General features: G+C 46.1%; 1 protein-coding gene across 1 annotated transcript in view; it reads left to right on the plus strand.

Moving 5' to 3' along the window:
* The window catches only part of DOCK1 (dedicator of cytokinesis 1), a 412,678-nt gene that overhangs the window by 299,412 nt on the left and 86,234 nt on the right, over positions 1-27,032 (plus strand). Inside the window, exon 33 of the mRNA XM_073685060.1 lies at positions 6,800-6,948. Within this exon, the coding sequence (XP_073541161.1) occupies positions 6,800-6,948 (149 nt within the window). The remainder of the gene's footprint in view (positions 1-6,799; positions 6,949-27,032) is intronic.

Genomic DNA, 27,032 nt, shown 5'->3' on the forward strand with positions numbered 1-27,032 from the left:
GTGAAGTTTCCACAATCAGTGATGGTTTGGGGAGCCATGTCATCTGCTGGTGGAGGTCCACTGTGTTTTATCAAGACCAAAGTCAGCGCAGCCGTCTACCAGGACATTTTAGAGCACTTTATCTTCCCTCTGTCGACAAGCTTTTTGGAGATGGAAATGTCATTCTCCAGCAGGACTTGGCCCCTGTCCACACTGCCAAAAGTACCAACACCTGGTTTACACACAACAGTATCACTGTGCTTGATTGGCAGCAAACTCGCCTGACCTTAACCCCATAGAGAATCTATTATAGAGAATCTATGGGGTATTGTCAAGAGGAAGATGAGAGACACCAGACCCAACAATGCAGACGAGCTGAAGGCTGCTATCAAAGCCACCTGGGTTTCCATAACACCTCAGCAGTGCCACAGGCTGATCGCCTCCATGCCACATTGCCGCATTGATGCAGTAATTGATGCAAAAGGAGCCCGACCAAGTATTGAGGGCATTTACTGAACATACATTTCAGTAGGCCAACATTTCTGATTTTTAAATAATTTTTCAAGCTGTTGTTATAAAGTATTCTAATTTACTGAGATAATGACTTTTGTGTTTTCATTGGCTGTAAGCCATAATCATCAACATTAACAGAAATAAACACTTGAAATAGATCACTCTGTGTGTAATGACTCTATATAATATATGAGTTTCATTTTTTGTATTGAAGAAATGAAATAAATTAACTTTTTGATGATATTCTTATTTAGTGAGATGCACCTGTAAGTTCCTTCATCATATTTTTAGGAAGGGTTCACCTTTTTCCCCGAGTTCCAGGGAGTATTTGTGAGGAGTAGTTTCATGAGATGAACCATTGTCTATAGTTCCCATTACTTCTCTGATCGGGACCCCTAACCCACAATCCAGAATGGCGGTCAGCGTGGTCAAGCATCTCCCCTTTCTGGCAGACACACCTCGTCCTATGTGTATCTAGAGATACACCACTGCATAACCTTTATATTAGCCATACATGACCTACATCTTAGTCACACAAGCATCTTGATTTTGAAAAGGTCTATTTCTGATAAAACTACCTATTTAATTAATTAAAAAAGTGTCTTGATTCACTAATGACAAAAGTTCTTCACTCACTTATAATATTAATAAGCATCGTTCAGAGTGTGATATTTAGAATATTCTGTAACTTTTCACACAAGTTAATCTGATGTTTAAATCATATAGAATAATGAGCACCTGGTTGTATAATGTCAAGCACTTTCCTAGAAGGGTTCTTGTCCATAATTTCCCTTGCAATCACTTAGGCATCAATTCCTTGTCTTCTGAGCACCCTTAACTACTGGTTTTATGCCAAAGCAATGTCACAAACCTTTACAAAATCAACAAAGTTTTTGCATACAGTCATCTAAATAAAATTTCCATTTCCATGGAAGATTCGAGACCTCATTCTGTTTCCAATCTTATTTTTCATGGGTGGTGTTTAAACCTTAAGGTAAAAAAACTGAAAACTTCTGCTCTCCTTCACATTATATTGCTCATTTACAAATTCTTCTCCCCTTTTATCAACTAGAAGACCCATTTAACTGGGCAAGAACGTTTACTTGACCCACTTTCTGGCAGCCATGATTCTTTAGCTTCAATGAGGCTCCTCGGGGGCAGAGCTCACTTTCTCTTTCTTCCCTGATTTGGCGCTTTTAAAGCCATTAATTTCTTATTACACGCCTTATTTCAGCCTCCATAATGCAATGCTTATGTGCCCTAATCTAAAGGTTTTCTGTAAAAGAATCGATTGGCATGTGAGTGCAATCTTTAGAGGATTAGGAAAAAGTTTTTGCTGTCTGTTATCTTTTTATTAAAAGCAATACAACCTCGAGAAAACTTTTGACATTAATGTTGTGTTTGAATATCTCTATGTCAGGAGCATTTTCTGATGTGGTGACTCTGACATATTTCTTGCTGCTCTGATTCTTTAGCTTCAAAAAGGCTCCTCGGGGGCAGAGCTCTCGTTCTCGTGACCCCTGATTTGGCACATTGTAAACTATTAAATGAATAATCATTACACTCCTTAGTTAAGCCTCCATAGAACAATGTAAATATGCCCTAATCTAAAGGCTTCCTTTAAAAGAAAATCCATGCCATGTGAGTGAGTGCAATCTTTCCAGGATTAGGAAAAAGTTTTTGCTGTCTGTGATATCCTTTTTATAAAAGAGCAATAAAACCTCCAGAAAACTTTATGACATTGATGTTTTGTTTGATGAATAGCTCTGTGTCAGGAGCATTTGTTTTCTGAAGCGGTGACTCTGACATTTTTCAGACATTATACATGAAAACTGTCACAGACAAGCTGGAAAATAACAGGCCTGAGAAAGGAGCACGGCTTACAGCTCCTTCAAGTGTGTGCTGCAAACCATTAAACACTTACAGGGTCACTCCGTCAGTTACAGGGACAACGCATTTTATTATTTAACTTTGAACTGTATATAAGTATGAAATATATATTCTTTGTGTGGACATCTTAGAACTTTGAACTCTGTTTACTTTTTTTTTTTTTTGCATACCCACGCCGCAAATCCCTCTAACATTTAGGCTCCGTTCACACTGGCCTTTTTTTTGCTTTTTTAAAGCAAGAACAGGTGTTCTGCAGCACTGTTTTTAATGACAAAAATTCTGGCAAAAAGCTATATTAGCTGTCATTAGAATTACAAGCCATGATGCCAGCATGAACAGGCATTAGGACCTCATTGAGCCAGCAAGGGTAAATACTAAGCCTCTCTGCTGCCCAGTTCTGTAATGTTGGAGAAAGTGCTGATTTAGTTTGTATGCAATATTAAATAAAAAAAAATATGAGTACAGGTTAGTGGATAGGTTTAGTTAATAAAGTGGCACTAAGTTTCAGTCTGCAGTCTTTATATCTTTATTCATTTCAGACCCCCTGATATGTATTTTCTAGCCAGATCCAAGTTTCATATTTTTTTTTCTTATTTGAGTGTCTCTCACAGTAATATAGGCTGGATGTGAACAGCTATGCTGTCATCATTAGCTCATATATCAGCACATCTTCTGTCTTGCACTTATTTCCTCCATGTGCTTTCCTCATAACTGCAGCCAGGTTTCACTGCCCTACCATAGACAATACTTTCTCCCATCTCCACACTGTTGAGCTCTTTGTATAACCCTTACCCCTCCCTGCTTCTATCTCTAAGGCCTCTTTCACACATCCGTGTTTCCAGTACTTGTGGTGACCGTTCCCACACGTACTGGAGACACTGACACACGCTGACCCATTCAAATGAATGGGTCTGTGCGCATGTCAGTGTGTTTCCACGGACTGTGGGTCTGTGTGCTCCACATGCTGACATGTCAGTTTTTATTCAAATGCACGGTCAACAAAACGTACCACATGGATAACATCCGTGTGTCATCTCTATGACACGTACTGGCGCCTGGCATTCAGCGCTACAGATAGCGCTGTTTCTAAGCGTTGGGTGCTCAGTGCTGCCCTCATTATGGTTCGCTGCCGGCGCTGCGATCAGCACCAGCAGGGACAACGATGAGGGTAGTAGTCTGCTCCCGCAGTGTCCCTGTGTAAAAATAAGAGTAAAATAATAAAATCCTTATACTCAGCTGTCTGGTGATGTTCCCCGCTGTAAGGGCTTTTTCACACGTCCGTATCTCCGGTATGAGTGGTGACAGCTTCCACACGTACCGGAGACACTGACACACGTAAATGAAATGGGTCTGTGCACATCTCGGTGTGTTTTCACAGACCGTGTGTCCTTGTGATCCACACGGAGACATGTCTGTGTTTGGACGATGACACGGATCACACGGAAACATTCTAGTCAATGCCATCCGTGTGACACGTACCGGCCCTTGGGAATCAGTGTACTGTTAGCGCTGTTCCCAAGCGCCGTTGCTGAATGCTGCCCTCAACATTGTTCCTTGCTGGCGCTGCGATTAGCACCAGAAGTGACAGTGATGAGAGTAGTAGTGTCTGCTTCCGTGATGTTCACCTGTGTAAAAATAAGAATAAAATAAAAAATCCTTATACTTACCTGTCCTAAGTTTCCCTACTCTAATCCATGCGACCGAACAGCAGAGGAGCAGGGGTGAATGGAGTGCTGCAGCAAGTGGCCCTGGAGCTGCACTCATTGAGTGACAGGACACCGCTCCTGAGCTCAGCGGAGATCTGGGGCCGCTCACTTCAGAAGTCATTCTCCCCAGCTCCTCTGCTGATCGATCGCATGGATTACAGCGGGGGACATTCAGGACAGGTGAGTATATAGATTTTTTTATTATTATTTTTACACCGTTGTTCCCTGCTGGTGCTGATCGCAGCGCTGGCAGGGAGCAATGATGAGGGCAGCGTTCAGCACCCGGCGCTTGGGAACAGCGCTAAATGTAGCTCTGATTCCCAGGCCCCGGTACATGTGATCCTGATGTGGCACATGGGTAGCACACGTTTGCCACATGTTTGACACACATGGACGCATGGGACACAGATATCTCCGGTACTGTTTTTTCCGGTACTGGAGATATACGGACTTGTGAAACCAGCCTAATCCTCTGACTGCTGATGCCGGGGAGCATGAGCGGTTCCTGAGCTGCACTCAGTGAGTGACAGGACACCGCTCCTGAGCTCATCTCCGGGGCCCGCTTGCTGGAGCAGCTCATTCTCCCCTGCTCCTCGGCGTCAGCGGTAAAAGGATTACAGCGGGGGACATCTCAGGACAGGTGAGTATAAGGATTTTATTATTTTATTCTTATTTTTACACAGTGAGACTGCGGGAGCAGACTACTACTACCCTCATCATTGTCCTTGCTGGTGCTGATCACAGCGCCGGCAGGGAACCATGATGAGGGCAGTGTTCAGCACTCGGCGCTTGGGAACAGCACTAACTGTACACTGATTCCCAGGCGCCGGTCCGTGTGATCCTGATGCGGCACACGGGCGGCACATGGTTGCCACACGTGGGACACATGGGACACGGATATCTTCGGTATCTGTTTTTCCGATACCGGAAACATACGGACCTGTGAAACCGGCCTAACACTGACAGAAGGGAGGGGAAAGCAGAGCGAGCCATCAGAGTCAGGAACAAGAGCTCTAACTATTTGCAATATTTTTAAAGGGGTTGTTCAAATTCAATAAAGTTTTTACCCCAGCTGTTGTGTATTCTGAAATAGCAGACCGCCTTGTACACACCTTATTAGGGTCCACCAGCAAGTCTCCGCCGCTGCTCAGTGTCTGGCATTGGCTGCTTTTCCAGTGTAGATAGAACAGCCCTTTCAGAGCTGCAATCTCACTGATTGCCTGCCATGCCGTCGATGTGACTTCAGCGCCGCAGCCAATGCAAGAAATCGGGGTCAGCGGTAGAGACTTGCCGGTAGGGGCCCAGTGAAGGTAAGTCTGTTGTTTTATAATATGCAAATTGCCTCTTCAGAGAGTAAGAGGACTTGAACTCTATAGCGCCACCTATTGGAAGCAGCAATCCTACCAGCCACAATCGACCCTTTAACGAGTCTTGCAATATGACTTGGGATAAAAGCCAAATCAGAATCTCAATTTGCAGACCTGATGTTTCGGGGTATTGCCCCTCATCAGTGCAAAGTATGAGATCTGATTTGGCTAGGTGAGAGGCTGTGGACTGGGGTATAAGGGGTAACGTTTCTCCTTGTGGAGAGTGGCATACCGGCTCTGGCATGTCAAGTTAAGGAGGCTTATTTGCCGTGCAATGCTCCTCTGGGAAATTTAATATGCAAATTGCCTCTTCAGAGAGAGAGAGGAATAGAACTCCATAGCGCCACCTATTGGAAGCAGCAATCCTACAAGTCACAATCGACCCTTTTATCAACTGCAGCCGTGGTAGATCAACCCCTTTTAAAAACACAAATGTCAAGAGAAAGAAGAATTGGGCATATTGGATTTTAGCATGTCCTGTCTTGTGTTCTCTTTTTGAGACAAACTGGTTCTGGAGGTGTCTGGCAGCCACTTATTCTTCTCTGCTATGCTCACTCAGCAAACAAGTCAAGTGCATGTTTGTTTGGGGTACCTGGGATAAAAATGTATATGCTATACAGATTCTCCCTATTCCTATTGCATACTTTAATGGAGATATTCAAAATTTACAACAAAATCCAATTTTTTCGAATTTTCAGTCCTGAAAAAAAGAAAACCCACAAAACTACTTCTCACAAAGTTTATATATAATATAACTTCACCATACTCCCCTTCCCTGGGACTTCCGTTACTCCCTTTTCTGGACCCATCGGTGTTTATACAGTCGATCTTCTGTGATGACGGCACTTCACATGAGAGAAATCATCACCGGAGGACAGTTTGTATAGAGACTGGCAGGGAACCATGAAATCACCAAAGTTTTAGTATGGTCTTTATTTTCTTTTATATTATGCGGTGCTGTTTTCCATACTGAAATCAGCTAAAAGAGCCACATCAGAACAAAATCCTCTTGATTTTGTCTAGATTTTCTGCTGCAGACCTGTGAAATGAATGTACCCAAATAAAGTCCGAGCACATAACTTTACTTGAAATGGAGCGTAGGTTCCGAGCCTCCTCCCTACGCGCTGTAACCATGCCTGGATTCTGGAAGCCTTTTTTTGTCCTGTTCTGATTCCCCCTTGAATGTTTTTCTGGTAACTTTACTAAGACTGTGAAGGTTATCTACTCTACATGGGAAGGGAGGGCACTGCTGTTCTCCGCCGCAGCCTTTCTACCCTCTGATTTTAACATTTGCCTTAAATCCTCTTTTCTTTTTTTGTCTTTTTTCTTTCCGCCTCCTCAAAGGTCAACACAAAATCAAATTCATTCCTGAAATGGTCGGTCCCATCCTGGAAATGACGCTGATCCCGGAGACAGAACTACGTAAAGCCACCATCCCAATTTTCTTTGACATGATGCAATGTGAATTTCATTCTACGAGGAGTTTTCAGATGGTAAGAAGAGTTGCCAGCTGATGATATTTCATCTGATCCGTTCTACTAAATGTGTGTTGGCCATTTTTATACAGGTGTAGCAGAGATGAGATTGCCATAGGTGCAATTTATTGACATGTCAATCCACCAAATGTCCCAGATTATAAAATACAGCGGGCATTATTTTATGTACTAGGATAGTAATATTATTATTATGGTGCCATTTATTCCATGGCGCTTTACATGTGATAGGGGTATACATAATAACAAGTACAATAATCTTAAACAATATGTCAGCGACTGGTACAGGAGGAGCGAGGACCCTGCCCGCGAGGGCTCACAGTCTACAGGGGATGGATGAGGATACAGTAGATGAGGGTAGAGCTGGTCGAGCAGCGGTATGGTGGAGCGGTGGTTACTGCAGGTTGTAGGCTTGTCGGAAGAGTCTTCAGGTTCCTTTTGAGGGTTTCCACGGTAGGCGAGAGTCTCTGTTGGGGTAGAGAGTTCCAGAGTAGGGGGGATGCACAGGAGAAATCTTGTATGCGATTGTGGGAAGAGGAGGGTAGAGAAGGAAATCTTGTGAGGATCGGAGGTTGCGTGCAGGTAAGTACCGGGAGAGTAGCTGACAGATGTATGGAGGAGACAGGTTGTAATATACTTTTGAGCCAATATCTTTTGGCGACCTTTTTTTTTATTTTTGTAACTTTTAGTACAGGAAATGTTTGAAATCATGTAAAAAAAAAAAAAAAAAAAAAAGTTATGGTGACACCATCATATTGGATGGAGGACCTCTGCGACAGAGATGTAGAGATTGACGGGGCACTTGTATGCCTTTTCTAATTTATCTCTGTACAGTGGCCTTTCTGGCCACCCAGCTGTGCAGGGAACGGCAGCCAGCCCCATTCTCATGCATGAAGATTTGCTGCAGATATTTTATAAAGGTGTTGTCCAGGACCCAACCATCGATGATCTATTGCGTTGGATAAGGGCAACAATATGAGATAGGTGGGTGTCCGACACCCAGCACCGCCACCAATCAGCAGTAATCTGTGCTGGATAGAAGTGATGTGTGAGCTCGGAACTGGTCATGAATTGTTTGGTCCGGGACAACACCTTTAATATAGTATGACAAATGGTGACAACCTTTGCGGAATGTGTTGCCTAATAGAAGCTACAGGAAGTAAAAAAAGATCTGGTTTTTAGATTGTTAGGGGTCTGACCTCTGGGACCCCCACAGACTGTAAAAAGCCGGGGTGCACTGCTAATTCATTGTTGTAGTTCCATCATTGCTGTGCAGGGAAATGTATGATCCCCTGCATAGTGGGTGGCTTGGGGGGGGGGCTTTTGCTTAGAGACAAACTAAAGCTATTCTCAGGGGTCCCCACCAATCATAAAATTATTTGGTATGAGATGGGAATACCCTTTTAACTTGCATTATTATTAATAACTTGCATGAACAACCCAGCCTGGAGCGTTGAGTGAAAAAACATTTTTTCGCTCATATATAGCAGTCATCAGGAAACACTGAACTTTCCCTGTTTGTCTCATTAAGTCTTGGTAACCCCCTGTGCTTTCATCTTGAGGATTAATTAAGGGTCTTCCTTGCTCTACAATGTGTACACGGGGTCCGCACAATAGCACCCAGACTGCAAATGTGTACAAAGCCTGTTAGCGCGTTTCATTCCCTGAATAAAGAGATGTCTCATTGATCTCCCACTCACTCCCACGCTGCTGTGCCGAGTCTCAGCGGGTCAGTGTGTGTGTGGACAGCCGGCGGATCCCATCAGCATTTACTTCTGCACCGCTATCTATTACAGAGAAATGTGAGCGCGGAATTAAAGGACTCTTCAGACCGTTCTGCAAGAAGCCGAATCCTCTCCACCCGCAGATTCCAGAAGAGGTCGTTACATCGGCTGTTATTGTGAGATTCACAGGATTCTCGCTGCTAAAAATACGCAATTGTCATCTGGGGTGCGCCAAAGCGATGCCACAAGTTATAGGAAGGCGAGGTGAACAGAGGTTAATCACATATTTTCACATTTCCCCTATAGCGGTGTATCTGCCATACATTGCTAAGAGCCCATTACATAAAGTACATAGCACACTATTATTTTAAGGAAGGCCCCCCTTTATAATTAGTTGTGATATAATAAGAGGTCCCTAAGAGCAAGGCAACATCAGTCAGCAAATAATGATTCGGAATTGATGAGTAATTTATATTCTTCACGATTGCCTTATTACCGTCACTACGTGGTGCATTAAAATGTCGTCTTACAGTAATCTCCGCCAACAGCGCAACATGTGGTCAGACATGGAATTGCACGTATTTATTTTAACTTGTACCTGCTTCCTCCTGTGTCTTGACTGACTCTCTGTCTCCTTCTTTAACTTTTCGTATATTGAATTTGTCTTGATACCATTTTAATACCATCTTGTGATGTTCATATCAGAATATATCCGGTTTAGAGGCAAGTTAAAAAGGATTGTCCAGGATAGTTCGTCAATATCAGATCCGTACTTATCCGACACACTGCATCCCCACCGATGAGCTGATTCTGCATCCTGCGGCGGCTTAAAAGAAGTAGTGTGCAGAGTCAGAACACCAGAGCTCCGTTCATAATATAGAGGCCTTTTTCACTTGAACTTCTTTATTGCCATTCACTCCAATGGGCATTGAGCTGCAGTACCCAAGAATGACCACTACATGGCGTGCAGAGCAGTGATGTCCTAACTCCTTGTAGAGTGCAGACGGCTGATCGCAGGGTCACATATGTTGGCCCTGTATGTTAGTAGTCGAATAGGTTATCAACTCTTAGAACTTTACAAACTGGTGGTGTTGAAGTCCATTTTACCAATACTGAACCATTATCACCCATGTGGTGAGTTTTCCTATAAAAGCATTTGTCCGAGTATGTCCCTAAAAGGGTTCGTCTTGATGTAATCAACCAATAATTTTTACAATCTCTTGGCCATTGGGAGGAAAGTTAAAGGAATTAACCAGCTCACCCAGTTTGTAGCCAGCAATCCTCGGCACGGATAAACACCACTCCCCCTGTAGCATAGTGTAGAACCACAAACAAAGGAGAAATACAAAAAAAATATGTAGATAGCTTTATTCCAAGATAGGTAAAAAATGGACAATCTCGGTACTACAAAATTGTAAGGATAAATCCTACGCGTTTCGGACTAAAACCTAATCCAAAAAGCGTAGGATTTATCCTTACAATTTAGTAGTGCCGAGATTGTCGGTTTTCGACCTATTTTGGAATAAAGCTATCGGAAACACTGAATTTCTCCTTTGTTTGTCATTAGGAGGAAACCCCCGAATGCTGCTTGGGAAGTGTACTATTACATGCCAACTGGAATTGATCAAAATAATTCACAGGACCCTGGTCCAGCGGCCACATCAATATCCCAAGGCTGCCAGATGTGGCCACATTGATATCCCAAGGTTGCCAGACCAGAGCCCTCAACAGTCTCCTACCGGCCGACATCTTCTACTCCTCTTTTGATTAGTCAGCACTAGTGTTGAGCGATACCTTCCGATATCAGGAAATATCGTATCGGATTGGATCGGACCGATACTCAAAAAGTATCGGATATCGCCGATTCCGATACCGGAAACCAATGCAAGTCAATGGGACACTAATATCGGAATGAAAATAAACCCTTTCTTTCCTTGTAGGTTAATTCTACATGAAGTAAAACAACTAAGAATAATGTAGAATGTATTATGCAAAAAGCCGGCAATTCATCAGCGCATACACCGGTACCCGACAATTTACAACAGAAAGAATAGAGCTTCACACATAGATTAGATAGATAGAAACATGTCAGTCACATATATATGAAGTACAGTGACAGTGTTGCTTACTGTACTTGTCATTTAGTGTAAAGGATTTATTAAAGAAATAATAGTGTTTTCATGCACCGTCTCTTTAAAAAAGCCGGCCGGCAATTCAGCATCTGTACCCGACAATTTATAACAGACAGAATAGAGCTTCACACATAGATTAGATAGATAGAAACATGTCAGTCACACATATAAGAAGCACAGTGACAGTGTTGGTTACTGTACTTGTCATTTAGTGTAAAGGATTTATTTAAAAAAATAATAGTGTTTTCATGCACCGTCTCTTTAAGAAAGCCGGCCGGCAATTCAGCAGCGGTACCCGACAATTTAGAATAGAAGGAATAGAGAATCATACATAGATTAGATAAATAGAAACATGTCAATCACATATATATGAAGTACAGTGATAGTGTTGATTACTGTACTTGTCATTTAGTGTTAAAATAAAGGATTTATTTTAAAAAAAATTGGCGTGGGGTTCCCCTTAATTTTAGTCTCTAGCGGAGGTTAAGCAGACAGCTGGGGCAGATGTTTGAAGCCTGGGAAGGGGGTAATACCCACGGAGCTTCCCAGGCTACTAATATCAGGCCCCAGCTGAATACCTAGCCCTTACTAGCTATTAAAATGGGGGACCCCCCAAAAAAAATGACGTGGGGTCCCCCCTATTTTAATAGCTAGCAAAGTCTAGGCAGACAGCTGGGGGCTGATATTAATAGCCCAGGAAGGGAGCCATGAATATTGGCCCCCTCCCAGGCTAGAAACACCAGCCGTCAGCCGCCCCAGAAATGGCGCATCCATAGGATGCGCCAATTCTGGCACTTAGCCTCGCTCTTCCCACTGCCCTGTAGCGGTGGCAGTGGGGTAATAGGGCTGGGGTTGATGTCAGCTTATAATGCCAGCTGACATCAAGCCCAGGTTAGTAATGGAGAGGCGTCTATAAGACACCCCCATTACTAACCCCATAGTGAAAGTTAAAAAAAAACCACAAACACCCAGAATAAAGTCCTTTAATTGAAATAAACACACAATTCTTTATTGTTCTAAATTAAACCATACTTACCATCACGCCCATTCCAGCTGAAGCCAACGATCTCCTGCAATAAAAGAAAAATAATAAACCAACATCATCCTTACCTTTCCATGGTTCCCACGACGGCTCCAGCTCTGCTACATAAAGAGATGACAGGCTGGACCGCAGCAGAACGCTGCCATCCAGCCTGTCATCCCGCAGACACTGAGAAGCGCAGGCATGCTTGCGCTCCTTGGTGTCTCTCTGTGACGGCATCCAGATGAGCCGACAATGAACTCGGCTCACCTCATGCACGTCACTGACAGCGTGGGAGAATTCTCACGCTGAAGCGCTGAGTGCAGGAGAATTTTCCCACGCTGTCAGTGACGTGCATGAGGTGAGCCGAGTTCATTGGACATGACCTCACCTCATGCACGTCACTGACAGCGTGGGAAAATTCTCCTGCACTCAGCGCTTCAGCGTGAGAATTTCCCCACGCTGTCAGTGATGTGCATGAGGTGAGCTCATGTCCAATGAACTCAGCTCACTTCATGTACGTCACTGACAGCGTGGGAGAATTCTCACGCTGAAGCGCTGAGTGCAGGAGAATTTTCCCACGCTGTCAGTGACGTGCATGAGGTGAGCTGAGTTCATTGGACATGAACTCGGCTCATCTTTATGCCGTCACAGAGAGACACTAAGGAGCGCAAGCATGCCTGCGCTTCTCAGTGTCTGCGGGATGACAGGCTGGATTGCAGCGTTCTGCTGCGGTCCAGCCTGTCATCTCGATGTAGCAGAGCTGAAGCTGTCGTGGGATCCATGGGAAGGTAAGGATGAGGTTGGTTTATTATTTTTCTTTTATTGCAGGAGATCGTTGGCTTCAGCTGGAATGGGCGTGATGGTAAGTATAGTTTAATTTAGAACAATAAAGAATTGTGTCTTTATTTCAATTAAAGGACTTTATTCTGGGTGTTGTGTTTTTTTTAAATACTTTACTAGAAATTCATGGTGGTCATGTCTAATATTGGCGTGACCCCATGAATTTCGGGCTTAGGGCCAGCTGATAATGCCAAGCTGGCCTTAACCCCTTTATTACCCAGTGAGCCACCGCACCAGGGCCCTGGATGAGTTGGGTACAGCGCCAGAAGATGGCGCTTCTATGAACGCGCCATTTTCCGGGGCGGCTGCGGACTGCAATTTGCAGCGAGTGGGGCCCAGAAAGCTTGGGCCTCCCTGCGCTGCAGATTCCAGCCCCCAGCTGCCTAGTTGTACCTGGCTGGACACAAAAATAGGGCGAAGCCCCACGTATTTTTTTTTTTTAATTATTTCATGAAATTCATGAAATAATTAAGAAAAAAAGGGCTTCCCTATATTGTTGTGTCCGGCCAGGTACAAATAGGCAGCTGGTGGTTGGGGGCAGCCCGTTCCTGCCTGCTGTACCTGGCTGGACACAAATATAGAACGAAGCCCCACATCAATTTTTTTTTAATTATTTCATGAAATAATTTAAAAAAAAAATACGTGGAGCTTCGCCCTATTTTTGTGTCCAGCCAGGTACAACTAGGCAGCTGGGGGCTGGAATCCGCAGCGCAGGGAGACCCAAGCTTTCTGGGCCCCACCCGCTGCAAATTGCAGTCCGCAGCCGCCCCGGAAAATGGCGCGTTCATAGAAGCTGGATGCTGTACCTGGCTGGCATACAAAAATATGGCAAAGCCCACGTCAAAATTTTTGGGAAAAATGAATTAAAAAATAATTTAGGGACTGCATCTTTATTAACTCATCAAATGTCATTTAGTGTTAAAATAAAGGATTTATTTAAAAAAAAATTGGCGTGGGATCCCCCATAATTTTAGTCTCTAGCGGAGGTTAAGCAGACGGCTGGGGCAGATGTTTGAAGCCTGGGAAGGGGGTAATACCCACGGAGCTTCCCAGGCTACTAATATCAGCCCCCAGCTGAATACCTAGCCTTTACTAGCTATTAAAATGGGGGACCCCCCCAAAAAAATGACGTGGGGTCCCCCCTATTTTAATAGCTAGCAAAGGCTAGGCAGACAGCTGGGGGCTGATATTAATAGCCCAGGAAGGGTGCCATGAATATTGGCCCCCTCTCAGGCTAGAAACACCAGCCGTCAGCCGCCCCAGAAATGGCGCATCCATAGGATGCGCCAATTCTGTCACTTAGCCTCGCTCTTCCACGCTGCCCTGGTGCGGTGGCAGGGGGTAATAGGGTTGGGGTTCATGTCAGCGCCAGCAGCCATGAAGCCCAGGTTAGTAATGATGGGCGTCTATAAGACACCCCCATTACTAACCTACAAAGTGTTAAAAAGAAAAAACACACTACACCAAGAAAAAAATAATTTATTTGAAATAAAACACACAATTTTATTTAATTCTTAGTTTACTAAAAAAAAAAAATAGTTACCTGTCCACGTTCCTGCGCTGATCTCCCATGCACAGCTGTCACATCTGGAGAAGGTGACAACTGTGCATGGCTGCTGTAAGCTCACACTGACGGGAACACGTCTGCTCCCGGCAGTGGGAGCCACTGACTGAGGTCACCGGAGTGCATTCAGGCAGCGCAGCTCCGGAGACCTCCTTTACGGCACTGCTGTACCGTGGGAATTTCTCACGATACAGCAGGGCCGTAAAGCAGCTAACCGGAGCAGCGCTGCCTGAACTCCGGCGAACCCGCTTATGCAATGACGGGGCTGCTTTACGGCCCCGTCATACTAGCGGCGGCAGCGGTTCAGAGCGGTCACATTCTATGTGGCTGCTCTGAACTGGAGATCATCGTGGGACACTCGTGGACTACTACGGAGGGGTAAGGATAAGGTTGTGGTTTATTATTTTATATTTTATTACAGGAGATCGATGGCTTCGGGGAATTAGGTGTCTAGGTGAGTATAGGTGTAGTTTTTTATTTTTTACTTTATTTTAGTTGGCGATTGGCGGGGACAGGTAATGTATGAACTAATTTATTGTAGGTAACCACTGGCCACCAATGACATGTATTTAACATTTATTGGGGACACAGTAGGGCAATTTAAATAGCAGGATCAGGCTGATGGGAACTACTGCTCCCATCGAGCTGATCCTGCTGGCACGAGTGGACGGGGGACAGACATAGGCCGATGGGAGTAGTAGTGTCACATCGGCCTATGTCTGCCTGCACGCACACACCCGCAGACATCGCACAGACACCGCGCACATCGCACAGACACCGCGCACACCCCCAGACATCGCACAGACACCTCGCACACCCGCACACATCGCACAGACACCCACACACACCAATCATGACGGGTCTGGGAGGTGAGGCTGACCTGTGCGGCCGTGGGAAAGTTCATGTGAGTTCATGCAGTCAAGCATGAACTCACATGAACCCTCTGAGGGCAACGCGGCGACTTCAAATGAACAGCTGATCGGCATCAGCTGATACCTCAGCTGTTCATTTGAAATATCCGGCGGGAAAGCGCAGCACAGAACGGGAAAGCCGGCGGTGAAGTCTTTTCGCTGCCGGCTTCCCCGCCCGGGTCCTTCGCTCCCCGCTCCTTGGTGCTGCGCTCCCCGCCCGGTCCTAACTTACGATCGGGATGGGAGGTGGCGAGGGGAGCAGAGGATCGGGGTGGGAGGCTGCGGGGAAGCAGTATGGGGCTGTGTGATTGTTTAAAAGCCGGCGGCTTTTTACCGCCCGCCGGCTTTTAAATAATCAGGAGAATTCTCTCACGCTGGGATGGCGTTCTGATGACAGGCTGGATCGCAGCTGAGCGCTGCCATCCAGCTTGCCATCCTTCAGAGACACTGCAGAGCGCAGGCATTATGGGAACTTCCGATTCCGGTATTCGATATTGTAAAAGTATCGGAATTCCGATACCGCGAATATCGGCCGATACCCGATATTTCAGTATCGGAATGCTCAACACTAGTCAGCACCACATCGGTGACATCACACCAGACTTTCTAATCAAAAGTGGTGCCAGGGATGAAGTTCATAATGCTCTGGCCCGGTGGCCATCGACTACTGACTAGACCGCTCTATCAAGGTCCTGCAGATCTTTTTGCTCAAATCTAATCCCAGCCACTTACATCAATGGAGGACTATGTAATACGTCGAAAGACTGTGTCCACTAGAGTGGAAGCCATCCATTTTCTGTGTCTTTCTACTCTAGTTTACAGAAAGAAAAAGGGGTGAGTGAACCTCTATGGCGTCCATATGCCCTGAAAGAAAGGTTTATTGTTGTAATAAACCTATTTTTTGTCCATAGACTGATCTAATGAAAATGATCAAATAATCCAAAAAAAGGTGTTTTATCTGAAGAAGCCCAAGTTGAATGTTATTTAGCTGAGCTCCACCAAAGAGGATTTTCCTTCAGAAAACAAAAGTATCAAATGTTTAATAAGTTTGTGATGGAAATGAACAGTTTAATTTTATTAGTAAATGGGGATTGTAGAAATGTTATGAGACGTAAATGCTTCTCCACGCAGGTGAATGAAGAGCTCGAGCTTAATAACTATTGGTGCAGAGAGCATTTAAGTAACTAGAACTGTACTCATTAAGTTTTAATTGAACGGAGACCTAGATGGGCCGAGACAGCCAACTGTAGAGACGATGCTGTTCTGCCATTCCCCAGCTCCGACAGGCGGCAATGATAATCCGGGGCTGACTGTGAATGCGCACATTAGTGAATCTGTTCTGTCTTTTTAAAAAGGCAAGACACTCAATAAAGCGAAGCCCTTGGCTATTGGGAACTCCCGCTGTCATATTCTGCCGCAGCTCAATTTAGCAAAGGATTTATCATTTATAAAACACGTTGCCTCTATGCATCAGATTGTTTTGTTTTTAATTTGTGGGGCATCGGTTTGTTTGTTTTTTTAAAAAAAAAAAAAAAAAAAAAAAAACACCCTAATAAGGCCTTTAAGAGGCCACATTCTGGACCCTTTTTCTATTAAACAGTGAGAGTCTAGAAAAAAAATATCCTACATCAGAGTGTAATACCTCACTTCACCTGTGGGGTTGCTGCAGGGAAATCGTATACTTGGTGCTGCTCGCCCTTGCAGATGGGCCACCCTGGGATTCATGTAACGGAAAGATCTTTCAAAATTGCCATTCCCTTTGGATTCATTCTGTTCTTAGTACAGATAAGAAAAAAAGATTTTCCAGGCCATGGTCCAGCGGTCACTTCGGTGGTACTCTGGCTACCGGACCAGAGCCCTGTGAGCTGCCTCCTACCTGCGGAATCTGACTCCTCTTGGAGTGTTGTCATCATTGTGGTGTAACACATTCATGGGGTCACGCTGGGCCAACCAAAAGAGGAGCCGAGGATGTGGGCAGATAGGAGGAGGTTGACAGGACCACAGGCTACGGACATGGCTGCTGGACCAGGATCTGAGTTGGGATTGTTCACATGGCTATTTCTATCCTGTCTATTTTTTCAAGGGATTCCCCCCCGATTTAGACAGTCTCTTTATGTAAGAAGAAGCCCTCGACAACAAGTTGATCGCAAAGTGTTCCCCAGAAATAAGCTATGACTTAAGGAGAAATCCGGCAGTAAGTGCTTTATTTACCTGCAGCGCCTCCTCAAGGAAGGATAAGATGTTACACACCATTTCTTTAATGTCCTTAAAATTAAAACGAAGATGTGACCTCAAGAGTGAGCGGTGCGCTCTCGTCTATGGCAAAGAGGTGAAGATCTTGAACAGAGGGATCTCCTTTATTAACCCAAACTTCCGTAATACCGCATAAAAGGAAAAGTTTTCTAAATTGCTTTATTACTCTCTTCCGGTATTCATGGTTGAGATGGGAATACTTCTCTACATGCGGCAGGATTATGTAAATGGAGGTGTGGGCTGTGCTACTCCGTTTCTGTAACATCCATAGACGTGATTGGGCGTTAACTCCCAAATTTCTGAAATGGCGTAGCATAGCCCACTCTTCTTTCTGGCCACAGCCATGAAAATCTAACATGGGAGTACTCAAGAGTGACTGTTCAACGTGAGCCACCTTTATACCGGGAACATGGGCCGGACACCGGCTCCTCCTGCTTTGTGAGGGTCCTATTGGTTGGGAGCCCCAAATGTCAAACCTTTTAGAGTTTATTCTGTTCATTTATGTCAAAATTACAGGTCATCAGTATTTATATAAACATTTACAGAGTGCGGACAGTCCATCATTCCAGAACACGGAGGCGAGGACAACCAAGTCAAGAAGCCATTTTTCTGCTTCTTGCCAACATGGGTCTGTCCCATTGTGCCTTGGTATTCTTCTTCTTCTTCTCTCTATTCAATCCATAGTGTCAGATAATATTATGTTACTACTTGCATTGCTTGGTTTTTCTTTAGTTTTAGAAGTTGCCAAGGGATTTCTTTTTATTTATTGATTGACCATTGGCTTTTAGTGTAACATACATAAATGTCAGACCTGACATCAGCTTTGCTTTCTTCTTCTGTAACATGCGAGACCTTAGACTCGAGCTAATGTTGCCGTTGACACATTTATTGATGTCTTTGTGTTTTTGTTTTTTCTGTATACCACACATCACCAATATAGAACGTCTGGATGTTTCTAAGCCTAATATATAAAGAGTAAGTTTTGTTATTTTGGCAAGTAATGTTTGTTGGGTATTCCAACCTAAACAGGTCTGTCCACTGAATTGGTGATAACTGTTAGATTGGTGTGGGTCCCCACTGACTGCCAGGAGAGGGTTTTCTGTCCCCCATTATTCCCTGGCTACAAAAAAATGTATATTTACCTACTGTACCAGCGTCACTCTCAATCCTCCACCGGGCTTATGAGATAAACAATGTCACTTGGCTGCAGCCTTCAAAGTTGTGTCCAAGAAGAACAGTGTTTCTTCCCACGACCAACATTGTGAAGGCTGGAGCCAATCAACAGCCACTGATTGTCTGCAGTGGTCATGTAGCATTGTTTATGTGATGGACAGGGAACACAGGGCCCAGAGCATAGATGGTCTGGCAGGTAAGCGAACAGTTATTTTTTTTTTTTTTTATGGAACGCACTGGGGTAATTCATATTGGGCACCCCCCTTTTTTGGAGCATGCATGACCTACCACTCCAATTCTGTTTTGGCAATTGCTCTGCGATAGGTTATAACTTGTTTAGGCTGCAATAATCCTTTAAATGAAATCTGTCCGCAGGATGCCACCCTCCAAACTATATGCGCAAGTAGCTAGTTCAAAAACAAGTCCAGCAATACCTTTACATGGCCAGTCCATTCCGCCATTACTGAGAAATACGCGTTTAAATTCATGTGTAGATGGATATGGTAAATCTAAAGCCTCTGTCACTCCAGCTCTATTCACCACCCAGCGCCACCTCCTCTTGCTTGACTAACTGTTTCTATGCTTTGTGACTTCAATCAAAGGTGTCCGTCAAGGAGGAGGAGGTGGTGCTGGGTGTGGAATAGAGCTGGAGTGACAGAGGCTTCAGATCTACAAATAGCTCTTCAGCCTCATTTGCATATCAGTTCAATGCTGATTTCTCAGTAACGGAGGAACGGACCGGCCATGTAAACATATTGCTGGACTTGTCTCTGAAAGAGCTACATGTGCATATAAATGGACGCACACGACCAACACTTCAGCGGATGTTCTGCAATGCGTTGTGTTTAAACATAGAAGAATGCTCTGAGCAGATATAGAGCCAGCCGTGCCTCCTGAGAGGTGCGATCTCAGTGCTATAAAAAAGCCAGAACCAGAATTCTGCAGGTTGGGATGAAAAAAGCCGACAGTATATAACTGATAAGGGATGTGAAGATTCTCCCAGCCCCAGGAGTGTTAGAACACTTTTTTTTTCCTCATGCAAAGAAATGAGCCATAAAAAGAAGCATTTCCTACATTCAAAATGTTTCGTGGAAAATGTTTGTTTTTTTTATTTTGCTCCGCGTGCAGCTAGGTGGGATTAACCAGATCATCAGGTCCACAGGGGTACTTAGAGGCCACTTTACCTTGGCCATGGTATTTAGATGCAGCTCTACGGAAGCAACTAGCAAGTGCCCCAGCTCAAAATCTCAACCCTCTTCATCTTAAAACCAGCTGAAAACTTAAAATGGTCCATGATGGTCTATTTAACCAAAGACAATCCCTGGTTACATCAGCTCACCTTCCAGTTACATTACCGCGTAAGTGAACTAGGACAATAAAGAGTACAAAGTTTACAAGTTTTGGTACATGTGTCCTCCTTTTACTGCAGTTAGTGGTTTTACCCTTTTCGACATTGATTCTGAACTTGTTTTTCGCTTTTTGATTCCGTAGCTTCCTTAGTGTAAGGAGTTGCAATATTTTAAAAGGGGGGTGTTGTCTCATCTTAAAACGAGCAACTTTACAATTTTACCTTTTATTAAAATTTCTTTTCAAGTCAAGAACAGAGGATTTTAATTCTATAGTTTATTGCTAATTTCTTAGATTACCGGCCACCACTGCAGCGTAGTAGCAAATTAGCAGTGCCCTGTGTCCTAGGGAATGGAGCAGACACTTACAAGCCCTTTGCTTTAGAGCTTGCAAGTGCTGCTCACTGGATCCTGTGTTCCTTTCAAGCTGCAGAGGTAAAACTGCACGGGAGAGGGCAAAGTTCGCACCAGTGGCACGAACATGCCGCTGGTCCAAACTGTCCATTTTCATGGGCACAGGAGAAGAATACCCCTTTAGGTTAACCATGCCCATGTTAAACCCAACAACACTAGATTAATCGTTTGAAGGATTTCCCTTTGTACAATCTTAGTTTTACTCACATTACAACACGGTGGCTCTGTGGTTAGCACTGTTCCCTTGCAGCACTGGGGTTCGTACACCAACCATGGTTTTAGGTTTCCTAAAGAAAAAAGCATATTAATAGAATAAGGCTGAATTCACACAGCGCAAAATTATGGTAAAGCCACATAGTTTTTTGACAAAATTTTCCTAAATCGATGCAAAAATGCTGTGGTTTTTTTTTTGCGTCGATTTTTAGAAAAATTGCATTGAAAAAATTGGCATTTTATGGCAGTCTATGAACGCAGCCTAATTAACTTTGCATGAAATTGGTCTTAAAGTGTGTTTGATATAAGGACATCAGATTTTGGGACCGATATGTACAGTAGAGTTGCTGCTTTATAAGAAATGGAAATAAAATATAAAAATAATTATTCATTTATGTAAATTAGTTTAATAAATTACTGCTAATTGAGCAACAATTCTGAGAATAGTCCATTTGTCATAGTTTTGTGTGTTACTTGTGGCTCCGCTCATCTCTGAGGTCTCGGCCTTAAAATAGCAAAAGGTCAAACCTCTTCATCACACTGTGCGCTCTCTTTTTTCACCTTTAACATTCATCTAAAATGATGAAAACATCTAGGTTTCAGTTCATTTTTGCTCTGAAAAGGTCACATTTTTGACAGTAGTTAACATATTAAATTAATCAAGCAGACAATTCTGCTGAAAGGTTGTAAACGATAATAGATAATATGTAATTATGGGAAGAGATAATGATAGTAATTTTAATTAAACCTAGATCCTGTTTTCCTTTCTTTAATTATGTTAATTTTTCTGGAAACGGAAAACGAGGAGAAAAAAAAAAAAATGCAAGAGAATGAAGTCATAATGTTAGTTTCTGGTTAAAATAATAATTAAAAAAAAAAAGCTTACATATCTGCTTAGTATATTCCTCGTGTGTGAATTGCACTGATCAGAAGGGCGCACCTAGGAAAATACACACCTTTGGCTTGGTTTGGCTGCGGAAGTTTGGTTCTTTTAGTCAAAATACGTCCTCTCTAGTGTTGAGCGAGTATGTTCTGTCCGAGTATGCTCGGGCCGAGCTCCGAGTAGTTACAGCTGCTCGGTCATATGGTTGAATCGCTCCTGTGTGCTTGATTTGCAACAATTTGACAGTTTTATTACATGTGAGGAATATGTAAGAAATAGACATTCCTCACATGTAATAAAGCTGTCAAACAGTTGCAAATCATGCACACGGGAGAGCAGGGCCGGCTTCAGGTTTTTCTGGGCCCCGGGCGAAAGAGTCTCAGTGGCCCCTTTAATACATACCACGATTCATGATGCACAGATACCGCAGAGAAATATATATATATATATTACAATGCTGAAGATTTCACTTCTTACATTACATGAGTGATATCTACTGTAAATTCCACAATAGCTCAGAAACCGGCGAATCGCTCCATACGGAATACTGGCCCCCATATAAGGCTCCATACAGAATACTGGCCCCCATATAAGGCCCCATACGGAATACTGGCCCCCATATAAGGCCCCATACGGAATACTGGCCCCCATATAAGGCCCCATACAGAATACTGGCCCCCATATAAGGCCCCATACAGAATACTGGCCCCCATATAAAGCCCCATACGGAATACTGGCCCCCATATAAGGCCCCATACGGAATACTGGCCCCCATATAAGGCCCCATACGGAATACTGGCCCCCATATAAGGCCCCATACAGAATACTGGCCCCCATATAAGGCCCTATACGGAATACTGGCCCCCATATAAGGCCCCATACGCAATACTGGCCCCCATATAATGCTCCATACAGAATACTGGCCCCCATATAAGGCTCCATACGGAATACTGGCCCCCATATAAGGTCCCATACTGGATACTGGCCCCCATATAAGGCCCCATACGGAATACTGTCCCCCATATAAGGCCCCATACGGAATACTGTCCCCCATATAAGGCCCCATACAGAATACTGGCCCCCATATATGGCCCCATACGGAATACTGGCCCCCATATAAGGCTCCATACGGAATACTGGCCCCCATATAAGGCCCCATAAGGAATACTGGCCCCCATATAAGACCCCATACGGAATACTGGCCCCCATATAAGGCCCCATACGGAATACTGGGCCCCATATAAGGCCCCATACGGAATACTGGCCCCCATATAAGGCCCCATACGGAATACTGGCCCCCATATAAGGCCCCATACGGAATACTGGCCCCCATATAATGCTCCATACGGAATACTGGCCCCCATATAAGGCTCCATACGGAATACTGGCCCCCATATAAGGCCCCACACAGAATACTGGCCCCCATATAAGGCCCCATAAGGAATACTGGCCCCCATATAAGGCCCCATACGGAATACTGGCCCCCATATAAGGCCCCATACGGAATACTGGCCCCCATATAAGGCCCCATACGGAATACTGGCCCCCATATAAGGCCCCATACGGAATACTGGCCCCCACATAAGGCCCCATAAGGAATACTGGCCCCCATATAACGCTTCATACGGAATACTGGCCCCCATATAACGCTTCATACGGAATACTGGCCCCCATATAAGGCCCCATACGGAATACTGGCCCCCATATAAGGCCCCATACGGAATACTGGCCCCCATATAAGGCCCCATGCGGAATACTGGCCCCCATATAAGGCTCCATGCGGAATACTGACCCCCATATAAGGCTCCATACGGAATACTGGCCCCCATATAAGGCTCCATATGGAATACTGGCCCCCATATAAGGCTCCATACGGAATACTGGCCCCCATATAAGGCTCCATACGGAATACTGGCCCCCATATAAGGCTCCATACGGAATACTGGCCCCCATATAAGGCCCCATACGGAATACTGGCCCCCATATGAGGCCCCATACAGAATACTGGCCCCCATATAAGGCTCCATACGGAATACTGGCCCCCATATAAGGCTCCATACAGAATACTGGCCCCCATATAACGCTCCATACAGGATACTGGTCCCCTTATAAAGCTCCATACAGGATACTGGCCCCCATATAACGCTCCATACAGGATACTGACCCCCTTATAAAGCTCCATACAGGATACTGGCCCCCATATAACGCTCCATACAGGATACTGGTCCCCTTATAAGGCTCCATACAGGATACTGGCCCCCATATAAGGCTCCATACAGGATACCGGTCCCCTTATAACGCTCCATACAGGATACTGGCCCCCATACAATGCTGCATGCAGGCTGTTACCCCCCACATAATGCCCCATACAGGCTGTCCCCCCCTTATAATGCTCCATGCAGGCTGTTACCCCCCACATAATGCCCCATACAGGCCCCCCACCTTTTAATGCTCCATGCAGGCTGTTACCCCCCACATAATGCCCCATACAGGCCCCCCCCCCTTTTAATGCTCCATGCAGGCTGTTACCCCCCAAATAATGCCCCATACAGGCCCCCCCCCTTATAATGCTCCATGCAGGCTGTTCCCCCCCACATAATGCTCCATGCAGGCTGTCCCCCCCCCACATAATGCCCCATACAGGCCCCCCCCCTTTTAATGCTCCATGCAGGCTGTTACCCCCCACATAATGCCCCATACAGGCCCCCCCCTTTTAATGCTCCATGCAGGCTTACCCCCCACATAATGCCCCATACAGCCCCCCCCCCTTATAATGCTCCATGCAGGCTGTTCCCCCCCACATAATGCCCCATACAGCCCCCCCCCTTATAATGCTCCATGCAGGCTGTTACCCCCCACATAATGCCCCATACAGGCCCCCCCCCTTTTAATGCTCCATGCAGGCTGTTACCCCCCACATGATGCCCCATACAGCCCCCCCCTTTTAATGCTCCATGCAGGCTCTTACCCCCCACATAATGCCCCATACAGGCCCCCCCCTTTTAATGCTCCATGCAGGCTGTTACCCCCCACATAATACCCCATACAGGCCCCCCCCTTTTAATGCTCCATGCAGGCTGTTACCCCCCACATAATGCCCCATACAGGCCCCCCCCCTTATAATGCTCCATGCAGGCTGTTACCCCCCACATAATGCCCCATACAGGCCCCCCCCCCTTTTAATGCTCCATGCAGGCTGTTACCCCCCACATAATGCCCCATACAGCCCCCCCCTTTTAATGCTCCATGCAGGCTCTTACCCCCCACATAATGCCCCATACAGGCCCCCCCCTTTTAATGCTCCATGCAGGCTGTTACCCCCCACATAATGCCCCATACAGGCCCCCCCCCTTTTAATGCTCCATACAGGCCCCCCCCCTTATAATGCTCCATGCAGGCTGTTACCCACCTTATAATGCCCCATGCAGGATGTCCCCCCCTTCTCTTTATAATGCCCCATGCAGGATGCCCCCCCCTTCTCTTTATAATGCCCCATGCAGGATGTCACCCCCCCCTTCTCTTTATACTGCCCCATGCCTCCATACATTTAAAAAAAAAAATCAAATACTCACCTCCCTCCTCCTCACCTGCTGCCCGCTGCTCGGGTCCGGACTCCAGCGTCGCCGGTATCTTCCTGCTCTGCGCTCCCTGTGACTGCTCAGGGGAGGGCGCGGTGTAAAGATGTCACCGCGCCCTCTGACCTGAGACGTCACAGGGAGCGCAGAGCAGGAAGACAGCTGATCTGCGGAGGCACGGGGAGAGGTAAGTATCCAGCTTCCGGGGCCCTGAGCAAGCGGCGGAGAAGGGCGGGCGCTGACACCGCTCTCCTCCGCCCATAGCCCAGCGGGGTGCGCGACCGCCAGTGGGCCCCTCTGCCTGCTCAGGGCCCCGGCATTTGCCCGGGTGCGCCGGGTGCTGACGCCGGCCCTGCGGGAGAGATTCAACCATATCACCGAGCAGCTATAAATACTCGGAGCTCGGCCCGAGCGTACTCGGCGAAAGGGTTAATAGAACATACTCACTCAACACTAGTCCTCTCCTATTCTTCACCATCCTTTCACCAGTCTAGGGCACATTTATAAACAATAACTAATACTTACAAGCCACAATTACATGAAGTCTCGCCGAAAGCAATGGTGACAGTGTGGAGCTTTATCTGAATTTGGGGACCCAGCCGAGGCAGTCTCCCGCCCCTGGGGTGCCCAGTCGGGGCAGTCTACCGTCCCCGAGGGACCCAGACTGGGCCGTATCCCATCCCCTGCATACCCAGCTGGAGCCATCTGCTTTCCCCTGGGGACCCAGCCAGGTCCATCCCTGGGGTGCCCAGCCGTGGCAGTCTCCCGTCCCTGGGGTGCCCAGCCGTGGCAGTCTCCCGTCCCTGGGGTGCCCATCCGTGGCAGTCTCCCGTCCCTGGGGTGCCCAGCCGTGGCAGTCTCCCGTCCCTGGGGTGCCCAGCCGTGGCAGTCTCCCGTCCCTGGGGTGCCCAGCCGTGGCAGTCTTCCATCCCTGCGGTGCCCAGCCGGGGCCGTGTTCTATACTGCTCAGTGACCGAGTGGGGTAGTGGCCTCTTTGTGGTGACTTAGTGGGTAGAGTTCTATAGCTGGCTGGTGATCCAGTAGGTCAGTATCCTCTCCCTGGGTACACAGTTGGGACAATATTATCTTCCTGGTGACTCAGTAGTTAGCGTCCTATGCTGCTCCTTGGTAACAGAGTTGTGCAACGTCCTGCCTTAGTAGTGTTCTATAGCTGGTGACTCAGTGGCTAGTGTCATATAGCTGGGGACCTAGTGGGGCCGTGTCCTCTCTCTGAGGACCTAGTGGGGCCGTGTCCTCTCTCTGAGGACCCAGTGGGGCCGTGTCCTCTCGCTGAGGACCCAGTGGGGCCGTGTCCTCTCTCTGGGGACCCAGTGGGGCCGTGTCCTCTCTCTGGGGACCCAGTGGGGCCGTGTCCTCTCTCTGAGGACCCAGTGGGGCCGTGTCCTCTCTCTGAGGACCCAGTGGGGCCGTGTCCTCTCGCTGGGGACCCAGTGGGGCCGTGTCCTCTCGCTGGGGACCCAGTGGGGCCGTGTCCTCTCTCTGGGGACCCAGTGGGGCCGTGTCCTCTCTCTGGGGACCCAGTGGGGCCGTGTCCTCTCTCTGGGGACCCAGTGGGGCCGTGTCCTCTCTCTGGGGACCCAGTGGGGCCGTGTCCTCTCTCTGGGGACCCAGTGGGGCCTTGTCCTCTCTCTGGGGACCCAGTGGGGCCGTGTCATATATCTAGTGATTAGATGCAGGCAGTGCCTTCTCCCTTGCAGCCTACTGATGAGGAACATTGTCACTTTCCTGGTATTGTGATCTTGGAGATTCTGTTTTCTGATGATTGCCAACAAGATAATTTTAATCAGGTCAGATTTTCTGACAGATTGCATTAAGTCCAATTCTCCAGTAATAAAATAAAATGCATATTTGTAAGATTGGGGACAATAAGCTATTAGACGAAGTTGGTCTACACCAGGGTGGTCATCTGAATAAAGTTCTCTGCTTATTTTGAGCTTCTAGTCTTGGGAAACGTTATATTTAGGTTCTATCCTTGAAAACAAATGCCACATTATCTGACTTTCAGGACCAT

This window comes from Phyllobates terribilis, unplaced genomic scaffold (assembly GCF_046119375.1).
Source record: "Phyllobates terribilis strain yellow unplaced genomic scaffold, ASM4611937v1 Scaffold_5__5_contigs__length_657084704, whole genome shotgun sequence".
Taxonomy (NCBI): Eukaryota; Metazoa; Chordata; class Amphibia; order Anura; family Dendrobatidae; genus Phyllobates; species Phyllobates terribilis.